This window comes from Bubalus bubalis, chromosome 12 (assembly GCF_019923935.1).
Source record: "Bubalus bubalis isolate 160015118507 breed Murrah chromosome 12, NDDB_SH_1, whole genome shotgun sequence".
Lineage (NCBI taxonomy): Eukaryota > Metazoa > Chordata > Mammalia > Artiodactyla > Bovidae > Bubalus > Bubalus bubalis.
Genome location: NC_059168.1, coordinates 14,569,731 through 14,587,804, shown reverse-complemented (window position 1 = coordinate 14,587,804; position 18,074 = coordinate 14,569,731). Strand labels below are relative to the sequence as shown.

General features: G+C 37.0%; 1 protein-coding gene and 1 pseudogene across 4 annotated transcripts in view; both read right to left on the bottom strand.

The window, feature by feature from the left end:
• The window catches only part of SPAST (spastin), a 57,304-nt gene that overhangs the window by 16,578 nt on the left and 22,652 nt on the right, over window positions 1–18,074 (bottom strand). For 2 of the 4 annotated variants that reach the window (XM_006080579.4, XM_006080578.4), the window contains exons 4-12: window positions 14,704–14,799; window positions 11,675–11,862; window positions 10,520–10,653; window positions 10,148–10,241; window positions 3,827–3,901; window positions 2,799–2,870; window positions 1,114–1,189; window positions 722–813; window positions 501–580 (exon numbers count right to left, since the gene is read on the bottom strand). In XM_006080579.4, the coding sequence (XP_006080641.3) occupies window positions 501–580; window positions 722–813; window positions 1,114–1,189; window positions 2,799–2,870; window positions 3,827–3,901; window positions 10,148–10,241; window positions 10,520–10,653; window positions 11,675–11,862; window positions 14,704–14,799 (907 nt within the window). The remainder of the gene's footprint in view (window positions 1–500; window positions 581–721; window positions 814–1,113; window positions 1,190–2,798; window positions 2,871–3,826; window positions 3,902–10,147; window positions 10,242–10,519; window positions 10,654–11,674; window positions 11,863–14,703; window positions 14,800–18,074) is intronic. The other 2 variants (XM_044925797.2, XM_006080580.4) reach the window with 1 other exon arrangement.
• LOC102403451 lies at window positions 9,177–9,853 on the bottom strand (annotated as a pseudogene).

Sequence of the window (18,074 nt, the reverse complement as noted above, 5' to 3'; positions counted from 1 at the left end):
GGGTTAACCCATAAATGTGAATAAAAGCAGGCTGGCTTCAGACTTTCACACTGCAACATCCAGTCCTAGAAACAACAGGCAATGTTACAAATTCCTCAGGAAAGGAACGGGAGGTCCAAGAATTTTATGTTGAGTCAAACTGTCCTCCCAGTAAAAAGGGAACACATTTGCTCAAACACATGAGAAGAGAGAATGCAGCTCCCATGAACTGTGTTAGCAGGGTAAAAATCAGTTTTGGAGTTTTAAGATACTTTAATTCAACCCAGAAGAAATAAGCAATTTGCCTAAAACCATAAAGTTAAAAACAGTTTTCCTGATATCATGCTGGTCCTGTCCTCAAAAGTTTTGTTTACTAACAAGAGGCCAGAGGATGGATATAGAGAGGAAAACAATGAATTTAGTCTTTACACTGAGAACGAAAGAGAGAAGAAATACGTGAGACGAATGAAGGAGTAAATACATCTGTAATAAATGTGCGCATTTCCACATGAATTCCCTACCTGAGAACAGCTTCATCAAGCTCTTGTGGCCTGTTGGTTGCACCCATTACAAGCACTCTGTCATCTCCAGCAGACTGTACCTATAAGTCAAAAATTTTTTCAATACTTTCAAAGTAATAACAAAGAAAAACACAATAAAGATATCTATTTCTAATTTGGGCCATTCAATTGGAAAATACATTAAAATGCTACCACATAAAAATATCATAATCAATACGTACACCATCAAATTCTATTAGAAATTCAGTTTTTAGACGTCTGCTAGCATCATGTTCTCCTTCTCTTCTTTCACACAAAAGACTATCAACTTCATCTAGAGGAAATACAAGGATGGAACTTTAATTAAAAGCCAAGCTACATGAGTTATCTGAGATTAACCTAGTTTACTATACATTTAGGATACATTAGGTTATTAATATAATGTATCCTACTCAATTTGTTGGACAGCCTTTAACCTTATACTTTTTAAAAACTTTTTACTTCTGGAACTATACTTAACTAAAAATTTTAAAAAACTTTTTACTTCTGAATAATCTTTCCTATCATTCCCTCACATTTGGAAGAAGGGAACTTTACAAATGTTCAACTAAGCTGTTGGAAGACATGTTCTTACCTATAAAAATTATGGAAGGTTGAAGTTCTCGAGCCACGGCAAAAAGAGCTCTCACCAATTTCTCTCCTTCTCCTACCTAAAACAAGGCATTGGACACTGTTAAACCAATAAAATGCAAGATTGTTCCTTCCAGCTTTTTAAATTTCACTACTGAAAATCTAGTACCTAGGAATTTAACTTCCCTTCTTTGCAGCAACCAAAGATTTGGTTTAAAGAATAGGGGTGAGGGGGGTTCTTGGTTGATCCTTGTAACACCAGTAAATAGACTACTTATTTATTAAGAGAATCTGGTGAGTACTTAAAAAAAAATATGTATATATCTCTGTCTTGTTTCACTATGCATTTCTAAGACTTGAGACTGGAGTAACTATTGGGATGTAACTACTGAGAAGAGGGAACACCAGAGGACAGAGGGATGCAGCACTATTCCGTAAGCCATGGGCTGCAGGGCGTATTTATAGAAGCACGTAAGTTGGAACGTGCTCTCCTAAACAAAACTTGCTCTACTAAAAACATCTTGAAAATCCATTCTCACAATATCACTGTCAATAAATGTTAAAGCATTTCTAGTTGGTCCAGGTGGTCTATGAACACTCCTTAAGACATTATCAGGGGCTTGAACACTATACTAAAGCCATTCTATGCACCAAAGCATCTATGCTTTGAAAGGGTCATGAGGTGTGTGGTAATCTACTACAAAAACTACTTTGTCCTCTAGGTGGCATCTATACTTTTTATTGAAAATTAAATTATAAAGAAAAAAAGGAAAAGCCTCAGATTCAGAATCTGCAAAACAAATATTCCCAGAGCCAGAAGGAACTGAGAGAGATGACCTCTTATGACATCAACCCTATAAGATTTCCCTGGTGATCCAGTGGTTGAGTCCACCTGTCAATGCAGGGAACCTGGGTTCAAACCCTGATCTGGGAAGATTCCACATGCTGCAGGAACAACTAAGCCTGAGGGATACAACTACTGAGCCTGTGTTCCGCAACAAGACAAGCCACCACAAAAAGAAGCCTGTGCATTGCAACAGGAGAGTAGTCCCTGCTCGCCACAACTAGAGAAAGCCTGCATGCGGAAATGAAGACCCAGCCTAGCCAAAAATAAGAAAATACATTAAAAAAAAAAACAACACTTTATAAAGAAGTAAAACCTCAAGTGATACTTTCTTAAGGCCAGTTCCGTATGTAAGTCAGGTTGGCATCCCTACCTCCTAACTTCCAGGACAGTGTTCTCTGTTGTAGGCTAATACAGGTAACCTACTGTAACAACAGTTTTACTTGTAAAATTTCACACAGGAAGCAAAACTTAACCAGGAAAAGTATCACTGTATAGTTACTTTTAATTACTTTACAAAACTGAGACCTCTGCGAGTACCTGATCTTGTACTCCTATCCTCCAAATTTCTATTGTTCAAGCCAGCTAGTCTGTGGTATTTTAATATACAACCCTAACAAACAAATCGCACAGAAAAATTTCACTTTTACTTAAACGAGCCTAACAAAGGCACATAACTTTCTACTTTGAAGGGTAAAAAAAGAAGATATTTAAATAATATGTAAGTAATAGATATAAAACTCATAGAAAAACATCTTTGTGTAAGGTTATTGACATTTATTCTTAACACAGTAACATTTAGACAGTAACTTAAAGCATGACAATACTGGAAAAAGAACACTCACATATTTTGAAGTTAAACTTGCAGCACTTATATTAAAGAAGGTTGCATTAGATTCTGCAGCTACTGCTTTAGCCTTTAAAAATCAGAAAGGTAAATATATTAGTTCAATTGCTTTAAAAAGATAACTACATGTGATCAATTTAATTTCTAGAAAACATTTCCTAAAAACATAAGGTATAACACAATTTCCAACAAATAGCAATCAATGTATTTCCTTCTCAGCAATGAGAAAAAGGTGCAGGAGGAGCTGTGCTTCTTCTCACTCTCTTTTTCTCTAAGAGAGATGTCAAAGGGACAGGTTGAAAAAAAAAGAAGGGTGTGTTATTCTCTTCCCAGTTATAAAAGATATCTGGTTAGAGAAAGATAAACAGCTGAAGGAAAAAGTTACTCTTTCCCTATTTAGTTTTCCCTGTAGCAGAGTCATGCAGGAAAAGAGGTATTCAGATCCTAGCAAAAACTTCTGGCAAAACGATATAGAAAAAACAACCTGTTGTATGTCAGTTATGCCTCAATTAGAAAAAAAGAAAGGGAGAAATCTGTTATCAGGCTGATTATTTTATTTAAATAAACCTGCTAAAATAGTAAAAAAAAAAAAAAAAAATCAGAGATTAGCAAGATACTCAATATAGTAAGGTAAGCTCTTCTAGGGCAAAATTTTAATATTTAACTTGGGAAAACAATGAAAATTATACTGTTCCCAGTATCAAACTAATACTGGAGATAACATACACGGTTTTTTCCCTATCTTCATCATTAAAAACTAGCTTAAAACCTGGGAGTTCCCTGGTGGTCAAGTTGTTAAACTCAGTGCTTTCACTGCCATGACCCTGGATTCAATCCCTGATCTGAAAACTAAGATCCCACAAGGTGTGCAGTGTGGGGGGAGGGGAGGGAAGGGAGAGGGAGAAAGTATATAACAACAAAAGGCAAGCCATAAACAACAGACTCAGTGACAATGAAATGTTTCTTTTATTCATATTATACCCTTAATATCTCAATAGAACTTGCCAATTTAAAAGGGATTCTTACCAGCATTGTTTTCCCATTTCCAGGTGGACCAAAGAGTAACAGTCCTCTGGCAGGAGCCCTAAGCCCTGTGAACAACTTAAAAATACATACTTTAGTTCACAACTGTGATTCTGGAGACACTTTTTCCAGACATTTTGAGTATTATTTGTTATCTAAAAAGTACTATTTGTTATCAGTAGCATCCTCCAAAAGACAGCTGCCCAGAGCTCTAAAGAGAACATATTATCAATAAATTACTATAACTACCCCAAACAGAAGAAAACAAAGTGAAATAAACCCAAATTCTTATTGAACAAATTGAAAGCAACTGAGCTTCCCTGGTGGTCCGGTGGTTAAGAATCCGCCTGCCAATGCAGCGGACACAGGTTCAGACCCAGGCCTGGGAAGACACCACAGGCTGTGAGGCAACTGCCCATGAACCACAACTACTGAGCCCGCCAGCTGCAACTACCGAACCCTGTGTGCCCTAGCGCCTGTGCTCCACAATAAGAGAAGCCACCACAATGAGACGCCCGTGCACAATAGAAAGTAGTCCCCGCTCACTACAGCTAAAGAAAGCCCCCTTGTGCAGCAGTGAAGACCCAGTACAGCCACAATAAAAATTAAAAACATTTTAAAATTACATTAAAAAAAACTGAAAGCAGGCTGATTAAACAAGACATACTGAACAAAGAATGTTTCTCCACTTCTTTTAGAAATGTCACCAAAATAACAGTAAATGAATAAAAAAAGAAATAAATCTTCAAAACAAAACAAAAAAAATACAAAAGGAAACAAAAGAGGACACAAATTTCTGTACATGGTGAGTTGATAAAGTGTGGTAAATTATTTAATGGAGTTGAGGGAGCTAAAACTAAGTGCCTGCTTGTGAAGGGATACCTAGATACCAGGAGCAAGCTGACATGAACAAAAAACCCTGGAAAAGCTCTGGAATTGGAGGAATCAGGTATGAGAGAAAGCACTAGTAAGGCAGTTGGCCAAAAACGGGGGACTGATTGAAAATCTGTGTGAGGAACAACAGAAACCATGCTCCTGCCCTGACCAAGAGCATGCAGCGTGTACTGCTCTTCCACAACAAAAGGAGGCAGATGCTTCCTTCTCTGCTGCTGCTGCTGCCGAGTCACTTCAGTCGTGTCCGACTCTGTGCGACCCCATAGTGCAGCCCACCAGGATGCCCTGTCCCTGGGATTCTCCAGGCAAGAACACTGGAGTGGGTTGCCATTTCCTTCTCCAATGCATGAAAGTGAAAAGTGAAAGTGAAGTCGCTCAGTTGTGTCGGACTCTTAGCGACCCCATGGACTGCAGCCCACCAGGCTCCTCCGTCTATGGGATTTTTCAGGCAAGAGTACTGGAGTGGGGTGCCATTGCCTTCTCCGTTCCTTCTCTAGAGACATTAAATCATAGTTGCCAAACTCAAGGGCACCAGGCACGGCAGGCATGAAGGGTGAAGACTCAACTGATAACATTTTACTGAACAGTGAAAGTGTGTTTACTTTTAAGTTGAACCATATGAAGTAACTGATATTCAACTTAGAGACAAAATTTTATTTGAGTGGGTTCAGGTTTACAGAAAATTTAATGCAAAGAACAGAGTTTCCATGTAACTCCTCACCTCCCCCACTTCCACTATTATTAACGTCTTGCATTGGTATGGCACATTTAATACAGCTGATGAATACTGATACATTATTATTAACCCAAGTTCATAGTTTACATTAGGGTCCAGTATTTGTGTCAAATGTTTACCATTAGTTTCATGTAGAACAGTTTCACTACCCTAAAAACTGCCTTCTCCACCATCTATTTAACCTTCCTGTCCTCCCCATGAATGCTTGGCAACCACTGATCTTTTTACTGTCTCCATAGTTATTCCAGTTGGAATCATACAGTATTAGACTTTTAAGATTGTCTTCTTTGATTTAGCAATATGTACTTAATGTTCCTCTGTGTATTTTCATGGCTTGATAGCTCATTTCTTTTTAGTGCTGAATAATATTTCATTATCATGGATATACCATAGTTTGCTTATACATTTAACTACTGAAAACCATCTCGAATGAACAAAGGTTAAAGTATTTGCTTTAAGTAATTCTGAGAATAAATTAACTCAAGAATGTATTTTTAATATTATTTATCTCATTCAAGCCACTTTTAGTGTTCAGTAACTTAATTATTGTTGTTGAGAAGGTCTTACAACTAGCTGAGAAAAGAAGTGAAAGGAAAAGAAGAAAAGGAAAGATATATCCATCTGAATGTAGTTACAACGTGAAGTCAAGTGGACCTTAGGAAGCATCACTAAGAACAAAGTTAGTGGAGGTGATAGAATTCCAGTTGAGCTATTTCAAATCCTAAAAGATGATGCTGTTAAAGTGCTGCACTCAATAGGCCAGCAAATATGGAAAATTCAGCAGTGGCCACAGGACTGGAAAAGGTCAGTGTTCATTTCAATTCCAAAGGGCAATACCAAAGAATGTTCAAAGTACTTCACTATTGCACTCACTTCATATGATAGCAAGGTAATGCTCAAAAATCCTTCAAGCTAGGTTTCAATAGTACATGAACTGAGAACTTCCAGATATACAGGCTGGATTTAGAAAATGCAGAGGAACTGGAGATCTAATTGCCAACGTCCATTAGATCATAGAAAAAGCTAGGCTATTCCAGAAAAACATCTGCTTCACTAACTATGCTAAAGCCTTTGACTGTGTGGATCACAAAAAATTGTGGAAGATTCTTAATGAGATGGGAATACCAAACCACCTTAACCTACCTCCTGAGAAATCTATATGCAGGTCAAGAAGCAACAATTAGAACTGGAATGGAACAATGGACTGGTTCAAAATTGGGGAAGGAGTACGTCAAGGCTGTATACTGTCATCCTGCTTATTTAACTTACATGTCGAGTACATCATGCAAAATGCCAGGTTAGGTGAAACACAAGTCAAAATCAAGACTGCTGGGAGAAACATCAATAACCTCAGATATGCAGATGACACCACCCTAAGAACAGAAAGTGAAGAGGAACTGAAGAGCCTCTTGATGAAGGTGGAAGAGCAGAGTGAAAAAGCTGGCTTCAAACTCAACATTCAAAAACTAAGATCATGGCATCAGGTCCCATCACTTCATGGCAAATAGATGGGGAAACAATGGAAACAGTAACAGACTTTATTTTCTTGGGCTCCAAAATCACTGTAGATGGTGACTGCCGCCATGAAATTAAAAGACACATGCTCCTTGGAAGAAACGCTATGACAAACCTAGACAGTATATTAAAAAGCAGAGACATTACTTTGCCAACAACAGTCTGTATAGTCAAAGCTATGGTTTTTCCAGTATACGGATGTGAGAGCTGGACCATAAATAAGGCTGAGCACCGAAAAATTGATGCTTTTGAACTGTGGTGTTGGAGAAGACTCTTGAGAGTCCCTTGGGCTGCAAGCAGATCAAACCAGTCAATCCTAAAGGAAATCAATCCTAAATATTCATGGGAAGGACTGATGCTGAAGCTCCAGCACTTTAGCCACTAGATGTGAAGAACTGACGCACTGGAAAAGACCCTGATGCTGGGAAAGATTGAAGGCAGGAGGAGTAGGGGATGACAGAAGACGAGACAGCTGGACAGTATCACCAACTCAATGGATATAAGTTTGAACAAACTCTGGAAGATGGTGAAGGACAGGGAAGCCTGGCGTGCTGTAGTCCACGGCATTGAAAAGAGTCAGACATGACTGAGTGACTGAACAAAAACAAAATTATGATTCCGTGTTTTTAAGATGAAATAAAAATTCTAGCACTGTAAAAAAATGAATAAATTCATCATGATGCCTGTCATACCCAACTTTCCAATCTAGCCTAACAACGTCCCATTGTGATCCATGCAAGCTCCCCACTGTGGAGAATTAAGAAAGCTGATCTGTTGCACAATAAAGGTGCTTTATGAAATAAGCTCTGGCCCATGATCCATTTTACAGTCTACTGAAAAGATGAAAAGATGAGCTAGGACAATCATATTCTCTTTCTTGGGAATCTTAACAGGAATTATAAAAATGTTCAAACTGGCAGATGCAGAGATAGACAAATGGTCCCAATCCTGAGATCTGGCTCTACCTCAGATGTTGTTCCTCCTTAAGCTCCAATTTAGTACATTTACTAAAGCTTCTGCCCCGCCCAAGCTTAGGTTATTCAACTTTGAAATTCCAGATTTTTCAAATAGTATGGCCCTACCATGGAAATATTCATAAATGTAAATTCATATGCTGTTTGACCTTACTCTCCACTTTAGATAATGTTCCTTAAAGCTATGCATAGAGCCAAAGCTGAATGACTTCTAACACAGTCCAGGTATTTCCTTAGCACCTTTACAATTTTAGATATATTTTTGTACCCTAAGAAGCACATCATTTATAATAAAGCCCATACTTGAGACTGATCCACCACTTAACTAAAATTTAGGTCTTAGGACTAGTTTCTTTGGCAACAAATGGACTAAATGACTGCTAAGATCCTTTTCAGGTCTGCGGTTGCATGAATCCTTTCAACAAGCATTTTTTTGGTCAATACTCAGTCTGCTGCATTTACTACGCTTATATATAACCTCAGGGAAAAAGTTGGCCCAAAATACAAACCATCATATGTTTCCTCAAAGTGTGGCCTGAGGTGGTACAAGAGACAAATCTGGCTACTATAAAGACAAATGCTTTCCATCTTAATAATTCTCTTATTATTTTATTGAGTATTAAGAATATTCAATTAGTATATTAAACCAGTGATTTCCTGCACACTGCTTCTTAGAATGAGCAAGAGGTAAAAGAAAGTAGAATCAACAAATAATAAATTTCAGTATAGTTGGTGCTCACGAGTTACAAACAGTATGAGAATGACAGAGACTATAGAAAAATAGGGCTACACAACCTTTACACATTCGTTTAAGAGTGTATTCACAATAACGTGCCGTATAACATCTATGTTCACTAGATTTTGTAAACGAGTCCACAAAGACTTGATAGCTCAGGAGGAAGAGAAACAGCTGACCCAGACTGGATCCTCAGATTTATTTTTTGCAATTTTTTTAGAACAGCATCAAATATGAAATCTGTGAATTGTGAAAATCCAAAACAATACCAAATATGGAAAATTAAATATTTATTATCAATTGCAAGATTACCTAACTTTTTCGGTGAGTTAAAAAATTATGGGATGGAAGGTTAGGCCCCTACCCATCACTTATCAGCTCTTCACTTACTTTGATCACTTAATATCTTCAAAATAATTCTTTTAAATAACCTTATCTTAATTTCTCTTTTCTCCAGTATGATTTCTGTCTTTTAATTTAATTTAATTTTTTTTTTTAAAGAATAAACAGTCAATTTTATTTGGCTCAGACTAGGAATCCGTGAGTCTTGAGGACCTCTGTGAATTTGCCAATTTTCTTCTCGATGTTCTTTTCAGCCTGCTCCCGTAGCCTCATGAGCTGCTTCTTTTTCCGGTAGTGGATCTTGGCCTTCTCCTTTCTCTTCTCCTCCAGGGTGGCCGTTACTGCCTGGTACTTCCAGCCAACCTCATGAGCCAGGCGCCCTAGGTAGGCAAACTTGCGAGTAGGCTTCAGACGCACAACCTTGAGGGCAGCAGGAACCACCATTCGCTTTTTCTTGTCATAGGGTGGTGGGATCCCATCAAACACCTTGAGGCGCTCCAGAGCAGCTTGGCCCCGCTTGGTCTTGTGGGGCAGCATGCCTCGCACTGTCCGCCAGAAGATGCGGCTAGGGGCTCGGAAGTGGTAGGGGCCACGGGAGGGGTTGGTGTTCATCCGCTTGCGGAGAAAAGCCAGGTATTTCAACTTATTTCTGTAGAAATTGCCAGAAATGTTGATGCCCTCACAGCGCACGACCACAACCTTCCGGCCCAGAAGCACCGCTGTGGTGCTTCTGCAACATTGTGCTTGGCCACAATGGCCACCAGGCGGCCCAGAAGATGGCCTTGGCCATCAAGCACCAGGACCTGCCCCTCCGCCATCTTCGGCAGCCGCCTGGGAAAGCTGTCTTTTAATTTTAAATCTCTCTTACCTTAATATAAAATTATTGCCTGTTACCTATTTTTCCTATAAACTTAATTACAAAAGCATTGGGAATTAGTTACCATTATAGTCAATCTCCTTTCCAATACAGTTAACATCAACTGCTAATGATTTTTCCTTTTAAAAAAATAAAAAATCAAATCTACTGTTATATGAATTAATCATTCTAGTGTAGCTCATTTATTTACTGATACTATGGATTCAGTAATGGATGATGCTATAAGAAAATGACAATATAAAGTCCTTACCTCAGGTCTCAGAGAAGGAAGAATAACAATTTCTTGCAATGCTTGTTTTGCCAGTTCTTGACCAGCTATATCATCAAATTTAACAGCTGTTCCACTAAGAAACAGAATTTCAGTTAACTACACACATATTCTTCAGTTATTATAATATTAAGTCTAAGCTCTATGTAATGCAGCCATTTTTATGTTAACAAGAGTGAAACTGTATAGTTAAATCAGTAAAGCAACGGCTTTCTCATTTACAGTAACTGAAAACCATCATAAAAATTAAATATGTAAATTAGACAAGGTATTTATTATCCATTTTACTAATGATATATTTTGCCAATAAAAAATGTTTAAACTCCATAAAGTGCTTTAGATGACAATACTTACTTGTCCACAATTTCATTCATTATAAGGTTAGCAAGGTTGCTGTCCACATTCCTAAAATTCTTCAAGTCTTTCTTTTTACGAGCAGCAGTTGTAGGGGTAGAAGGTTTATTTGTTCTACTTGTTTTTGGTGTACTCTTGGAAGGACACAAAATTTTGATGTGAAAACACAACATAATGTTTGCAATTTTCACATGTGAGTTAACTTTAATGTTCACAGAATTAAAGGAATAAAAGTAGCAAAAAATAGATATAAAATCCCCAAATTGTATATTTATTCTAAAATAAAATGGCATTCTCTATAGAACTACATTTGGCATGAAATGGGTTTATAGAAGATTTTATCCAGAGAGATTTACTTACTATGAAATAGAAAGGCTCTATGACAACACACTCACATAATTTTGATCCTTGTTAGAATTGTAACAAAACTCTATGTATGTTTAATGTTATAAAACATTTATATACATTTACATAATTATACAAATAACGAATTTAAAATGATCTATAGGGAATTTCCTGGTGGTCTAGTGCTTGGAACTCCCTGCTTTCACTGCTGAAAGCCTGGGTTCAGTTCCTGATTTGGGAACTGATATGGTAAGCCACATTTCATGGCACAGCCAAATAAAGAAATTAAATAAAATTAGAAACAAAAAGACTGGATAAAGAATACACAAAACAGACTGGATAAAGAAACTTACTGTTAAAAACACCTAGTTAGAAAGATTTCCTTCAAAGATAATAGAGAAAAAAAAAAGATTTGCTTTTTAGTAGCAAGTTGCATCTGCTACTTGGATTTTATTTTTTATTCTTTTTATTTTTAAAAGTTGTATTTATTTACTATTTGGCAGTACTGAGTTTTCACTGCAGCATTTGGTATCTTTTAGTTGTGACATGCAGGATCCCTAACCAGGGATTGAACCTAAGTCCCCTGGCTTGGCAGTGCAGAGTTTTAGCTACTGGACCACCAGGGAAGTCCCTACTTAGATTTTTATAAATCTAAATTTAAAAAAAAGAAAAGAAATCATTCAACTTTGTGGAAATTTATCAATTCTCTTAAGGTATTACAAAGCACTTATAATAAATTTAAGCAAGCATTGTCATATTCAAAATTTTGTTTGCAACAGCATAGCAACTGAAGTTACTGTCTCAAAATACCTTATGAGTGGCAGCTGCAGAACCAGGTCCTTGTCTCACGCCAGAAACCATGGATAAACCACTGCAACTAGGTGCTCTATGGTGGCCTGAAAGACCTGTGGGTCCAGTTTTCATAACTGTTTTTGAACGAGGCAGTGAATTACTAGCATGTGTTAATGGATCTTTTCTTTTTGGAACAGCTCCACTTTCTATCAAGGAAAAAATAAAGTCATCATGGTCAGAAAATTGTGGCTAAACATTATAAAAGTTAATATAAGAACCAGTACAAATTTGAAAGCTAATAATATTATTTTTATTTCAGCAGTATCTCAAAATAAGACTTCAGTCAGAATATATACTAAAGTGTTCATAACGATTGTTACTGGGTGTGGACAAGATTATGAGTATTTAGCCTTTTCCTTTTCCTGGTGTATAATTTTAAGAAATACATATTTGTCATAAAAAGAAATAACTATTTGTAGGGACAGGAGGAGGATACAAAAAAGGTACCAAGAAAATAAGGCTGCCAATTTTTTTTTCTTGTTTTGTTTTATTTAAAAGCTGCGAAAAATTAAAGAAACAAAATGTAGTAAAGGCACTAGGGGTAGGCTATATGGGGGTGGGGGCGGGAACAAATAGCACCTCATTCCAAACTTTTCAGACTACAAAACAGTATGAAAATCCAATCTGTGCCACCAAAAGAGTTTTAAAAGGTAATTTTAATTTAAAGAGTATAAAGATGTGGTTAATATGCCAAGTATTTCGTGCTGTATCTATGTTACCAGGTGGCTCAGTGGTAAAGAATCCACCTGCCAATGCAAGGAGACACAGGAGATGTGGGTTCGATCCCTGGGTCGGGAAGACTACTCATTCAGTATTCCTGCCTAGAGAATCCTATGGTCAATGGACCCTAGCAAGCTACAGTCCAAGGGTGGCAAAGAGTCAGACATGACTGGGCACGCATGCATGCACATATAAATAAAGTATAAGATATTTTCTAATAAGTCTAAAAGGTCACATGACCTACCTACTCTGCTCTTCTACATAAATTATAGACTTTAAATGTTCAAATCTCACTGCTTCTAAATAATATTTTCATATACTATATAACAAACATCAGAGTTTATTAATAGAAATGTTCACTGTTAAATCAGTCAGCAAATTAGAGTAGCCTTGAGAAAAGACTAGCTTAAAGACAAAAGCCTTATTGTTGCTTTGCCATAATATCCCTTAATATAGCTTAAGGAAACTCTAAAGAAGGGAATTTGCTTCCAGTGTACGGGGCATGGGTTTAATCCTTGATTGGGAAACTAAGATCCCATATGCCACACGGTACGGTGAAAAAAATAAAAAAATTTTTTAAAGTACAGTAAAATAACCAAGGGTTCTTTTCCAATAAATAAACGCAACATTCTGTACCATTTGTTCAAGGAACTAAAGGATAATGACCCTATAGGAAAAACAAGGAAGAAAAGAGAACGACAATTAAAAGCCAAAGTGTGAATAAAAGCAAGATCCATCTAGGGTGGTAAGTATTTATCACTCACTTCAAACGGGAAAAAGGAGACTGGAGAAGAATTTCTACAAACAGAAAATATACAGTTCTAAGATTATAAATGGATAAAAATTTTTACAAGGAACTGGAGGATGATAGCAGATTTCTCATAAAAATAACAAAGGTCAGCAAGCAACCAAGTGTGCTCAAAATGCTGAAGGAAAAAACAATGTTAACTTTCATCTATTCTATATTCCAGTGACCAGCCAAGTAAGGACAAGGGTATTTTCAGACACTAGGCTGAGAGAGTTTACTATCTACAAAACTTCATTAAAAGAAATATTAAAGCAGGTCTTTTAGTTAAAAAGCACAGAAAAGAGCAAGAACCTGTAATGTGAAGCTAGAGAGCAAGAAAAAAAAAATCAGACAACTTGAGGGGAGGAAAAATGGAAATTGAGTTACAGATGTAGAAAACAAACTTGTCATTACCAGGGGGTAAGGGCGGGGAGGATAAATAGAGACTGGGATTGACATATACATACTACTGTGTATAAAGTAGATAACTAATAAGAACTTAACATACAGCATAGCGAACTCTAGTCAATATTCTGTAATGGCCTATATGGAAAAAGGATCTAAGAAAGAGTGGAAATATGTATAACTGATCCACTATGCTGTACACCTGGACCTAATATAACATTGTAAATCAGTTATATATAATTGATTTAAATAAAAATTTAAAAAACAAGAAATCTTTAAACTTTTTTATTACATATGAGTAGAGAAAGCAGTTTTCTTATGGTCTATACTATGAGTTTTCTGTTACAGTTTGAACAAAGTAATATTTACTTTAATAAAATTTAAGCACTGGACACAAAACTAATTCTGAAAAAGTTACCAATAAAACTAGACAAGATGTCAGAGAACCTAGGAAATGAAGATTCCTTCCACCCAAACAAAACTAGGCAAAAAAACATTTAATTTTCTGTAGGAGCTGATGTGATGCTCAAAACTTATGGGAAACAAATTTATCCTATAGTAAATAATAGTATTCTAATGTTTCTCCTTACTGTGTGAACTCAGCTTCAAACTTTTTCCAACAGGGGTTATAGCTAAATACTCATTCATTGTATAGGTGAAATGTATATGCATTGAAAACTGGTATATGATCAAAAAATTAAAATTATTGTCTCAAAAAACACTGCTTTATAAAAACCTGGTACAGGTACCGATAGGAAAAAACACCAAAGCTCAAAATAAAATAGAAACAAAAGAACATCTTAATAATTTAGGAAAATGAACCTTCACATTTTATCATCTCAAAACTTGGAACTTGTAAAATATGCATATATAACAGGTTGAGAATGGCTACACCTATCTGTTACATGTTTACATACCATGAATGACAAGGATGCTGTATTTTCTACACAGCCCTGTGCGAACAAAAAACAATCAAATCTATCACTGTAAAATCAAATCAACATTATCAGGTTAAGCAGGACTCTACTTTGCATGCAAGCTTTATTATTCGACATGTTAGTTAACCTAAACCCACCTGACTGGAGATGTCCATTACGGCATGTCAAGTTAGTACTGTCATTATAGACGTCCATTTGTGACTTGGAAAATTGCAAACTTGGTTGCAGCTTCTCTATGCAACAGAGGGGAGTGTAAAAAAAGAAAAAAATAAACAAACAGAAAACAACATAATAAAAAATGTTTATGTGAAAATTAAAAATGATTCAAGGTGTTAAAAAGTTATATAGTAAAGGGTTTTGCATTTATATAAAATTATCTTTAACAACATAACTAATTAGCAAAAACTCAGACATTAAAACAGCAACAAAAATAAACGAGTGAATGACTGTGTTCAAAATATGCATTATTCAGGTTTGGTAACCCAAGGCAATTCTATAACACTACTATCACCAGTAAACATTTCCTGAATATCTAATACATCCAAATCATTGTACAGGGAGAACAGGATAGAGTTAGAAAGAGAACATTAAGAAGACTTTACAGAGGACGTGGGCTGTGAGTTGGCTAGGATCTGGAAAGATTTTTAAAAAAAAAAGGACATCTCATCAGCAAAAAAGAAATGCAATAAAGCAGAAGGGAATAAGCAAGCTGCAGAACTGTGTGTACAGTACCCTACCATTTATTTAAACACACATGTATATTTGAATATATAAAAATTCTCTCTAAAAAAGACCCAGAGAAACTGGTAAATACTAGCTGCCTCTGGGGAGGGGAAATGAGTGGCTGGGACACAGTATGGGATGGATGCTTTTCCAACTTCTCAAAATTTTTGGCATGTGCATATAGTATCTATTTTTAAATTAATCAAAGATTTTAAAGGAGTATATCAACCCTACCCCTTCCCCCCAGTTCAAATTACAATGTGATCCTCTCAAGATCTGGGTCTCTATGTCTAGGACCTGAAGCCCCAAAGTGTAGTGGTTTGAATTTTCTTGCCACCCTACCTCATTGCTGCACTCTTTCCCCAGTCAAGTCACCCCATATTGCTAACTGATGAACACCTTGCTCCACCACTCATTCACTAGTATGAACTTGTTTCAGCATCAGTTTTCCAAGGGTTTCAAGGATTAAATAAAGTAATACATAAAGGACGTACCTGGGCTTCATTTATATTAGGGCTGAATTTTGACCATATCTATTTTATTGAAATACTCCCAAGTTATCATTACTGATTCTTTTTTTAAATGATTTATTTTCATTTATTTATTTGGCTCTGCAGGATCTTAGCTGCAGCATGTGAACTCTTAGTTGAGGCATGTGGGATCCAGTTCCCTGACCAGGGATTGAACCCAGGCCCTCCTCATTGGGAGCACAGAGTCTTAGCCACTGGACTGCCAGGGAAGTCTCTCATTACTGATTCTTATCTCCAGTACTAAGAAGTCAATGAAACGTAGCACATATATACTGACTCTCTTAAACTTTAATTGCTAAGGTCAGACAAGCAGGCGCCATGCTTGGTTTATGGTACAAACACACATGCCTTTGGGACAGGTTAAATAGCAGCTACCCTCTCTGCACAAAGCACAAAGCTTTTGTATCCTAGAACTGGCTGATACAATATACCTTGGAGCCCTTTTATTATTGTTAGTTAACAGATAGGTCATCTGATTTTTCTCAAAGATAATACTCATCAAATCACCATATTGAGAAAGAAACCATTTGTGTTGGTTAAAGACATAAATTAGAAAAAACTGATTTGTAAATGTCTTATTTATCAATTAACACTCTTTAACATTCTCTTCAATGTTTACAAAAAGGTCACGTAAACATTATTATATAGCAAAAAGAAACAGAAACAAATCCTTAGTTCTGATAAACTAAGAATAAAAAATCACAGAACTTGTTTGTAGGGTTTACATTTATATGTGTGAAAACGTACACATATACAATAGCAGGACACAGCTAATGCAAATCTGCTCCAGTTTATTTTTTTTTTAAGAAAGTAAACTTAGTTTAATGCTTTCTTTTAGAATGACTAAAGGTCATAGATTAACCAATGATGTAACATGAAACAAGTCACCTTGCTTCTTGATCCCTTCATGGGCAACCCCCACACAATCATCTCAGTGATCTACTTAGAAGGGAACCCTTTAGCAGCTTCCTGCTGCCCCCAGATCAGCACTGAAGCTCCCTGATATGACCAGCAAGGTCTGCCTACATCTCTCATGCCTGAGCAATCCCAAATTCACATCTCCATCAGCACCATGGTTTTCCTTGTCCCTCAGTCTATGTTCATGCTGTTAGTTCCTCCTGGAATATCCTTACTCCCAAACATTAATAACTTTTATTTATCTTTTTAAATCCCCACTTCAGGTTTTACTTCTTCCAGGAAGACTTCTCAGACACGTGTTTTCCCATCTCCACAAAATACATACGTTATCTCCATCCTGCAGTGATGATTTATCTATTTATGCCTCCTCCACTGTATCAACAAGAGCCTTAAACAGAATATTTTATCCAATCTATCAGTAAATCTGTTTGCTCAACCTTCAAATATAATACTAATTCACCTGATGGTTACTCCTGGTATCACCCTAATCCAAGACTCCATTTCCCCCCAATTTACCATAACAGCTGTCTTACTCATACTCTTGCAACATCACAACCAGGGATCCTTTTTATACGGAGGTCAGATGATGTTATTCCTTTCCTAAAAATCCTTCTAAGTGTACCCCACTTCACACGTGGTAAAAGCTCAGATCCTCATCATGCCCTCTAAAACCCTGCCTGTTGTCAAGACCCTCCCCTCCCCACCTCCACCATCAGCTCTTCGATCTTTACTATATTCTCCTTGCTCTGGCGCACTGGTCTCTTAGCTGTGTGCTCAGTCATGTCCAACTCTTTGCCACCCCGTGGACTGTAGCCCACTAGGCTCCTCTGTCCATGAGGATTCTCCAGACAAGGATACTGGAGTGGGTTGCTGTTTCCTTCTCAAGGGGGTCTTCCCAACCCAGAGATTGAACCCAGGTCTCCTGCATTGCAGGCATATTCTTTACTGTCTGAGTCACCAAGGAAACTCAAACATGTCAGATGTGTTTTCTTAAGGCTTTGCATCAGCTCTTACTTCTCCGCAGACTTTCTTCTCCCAGACACTTGCAAGACTAATTGATGTCAGCTTCTCAAAGAGGCATACCCTGACCATCCTATTTAAAGCTAAAAATTCAGACCACCTCTCAGCTACTCCTAAACCCTTGTACTGTATTTTATGCTTTCTTTTTTCCATGTATTTATCACCATCCAACACATGCTATAACTTGTTTATTCTATATGTCTATTGCCTACTGTCATTATTCCTCCTGCTAGAATATAAACTCTATGACACAGGGATCCTTGTCTATATCCTAAGTGCTTACAATGTGATAACCACCCAGTAAATATTTCCCAAGT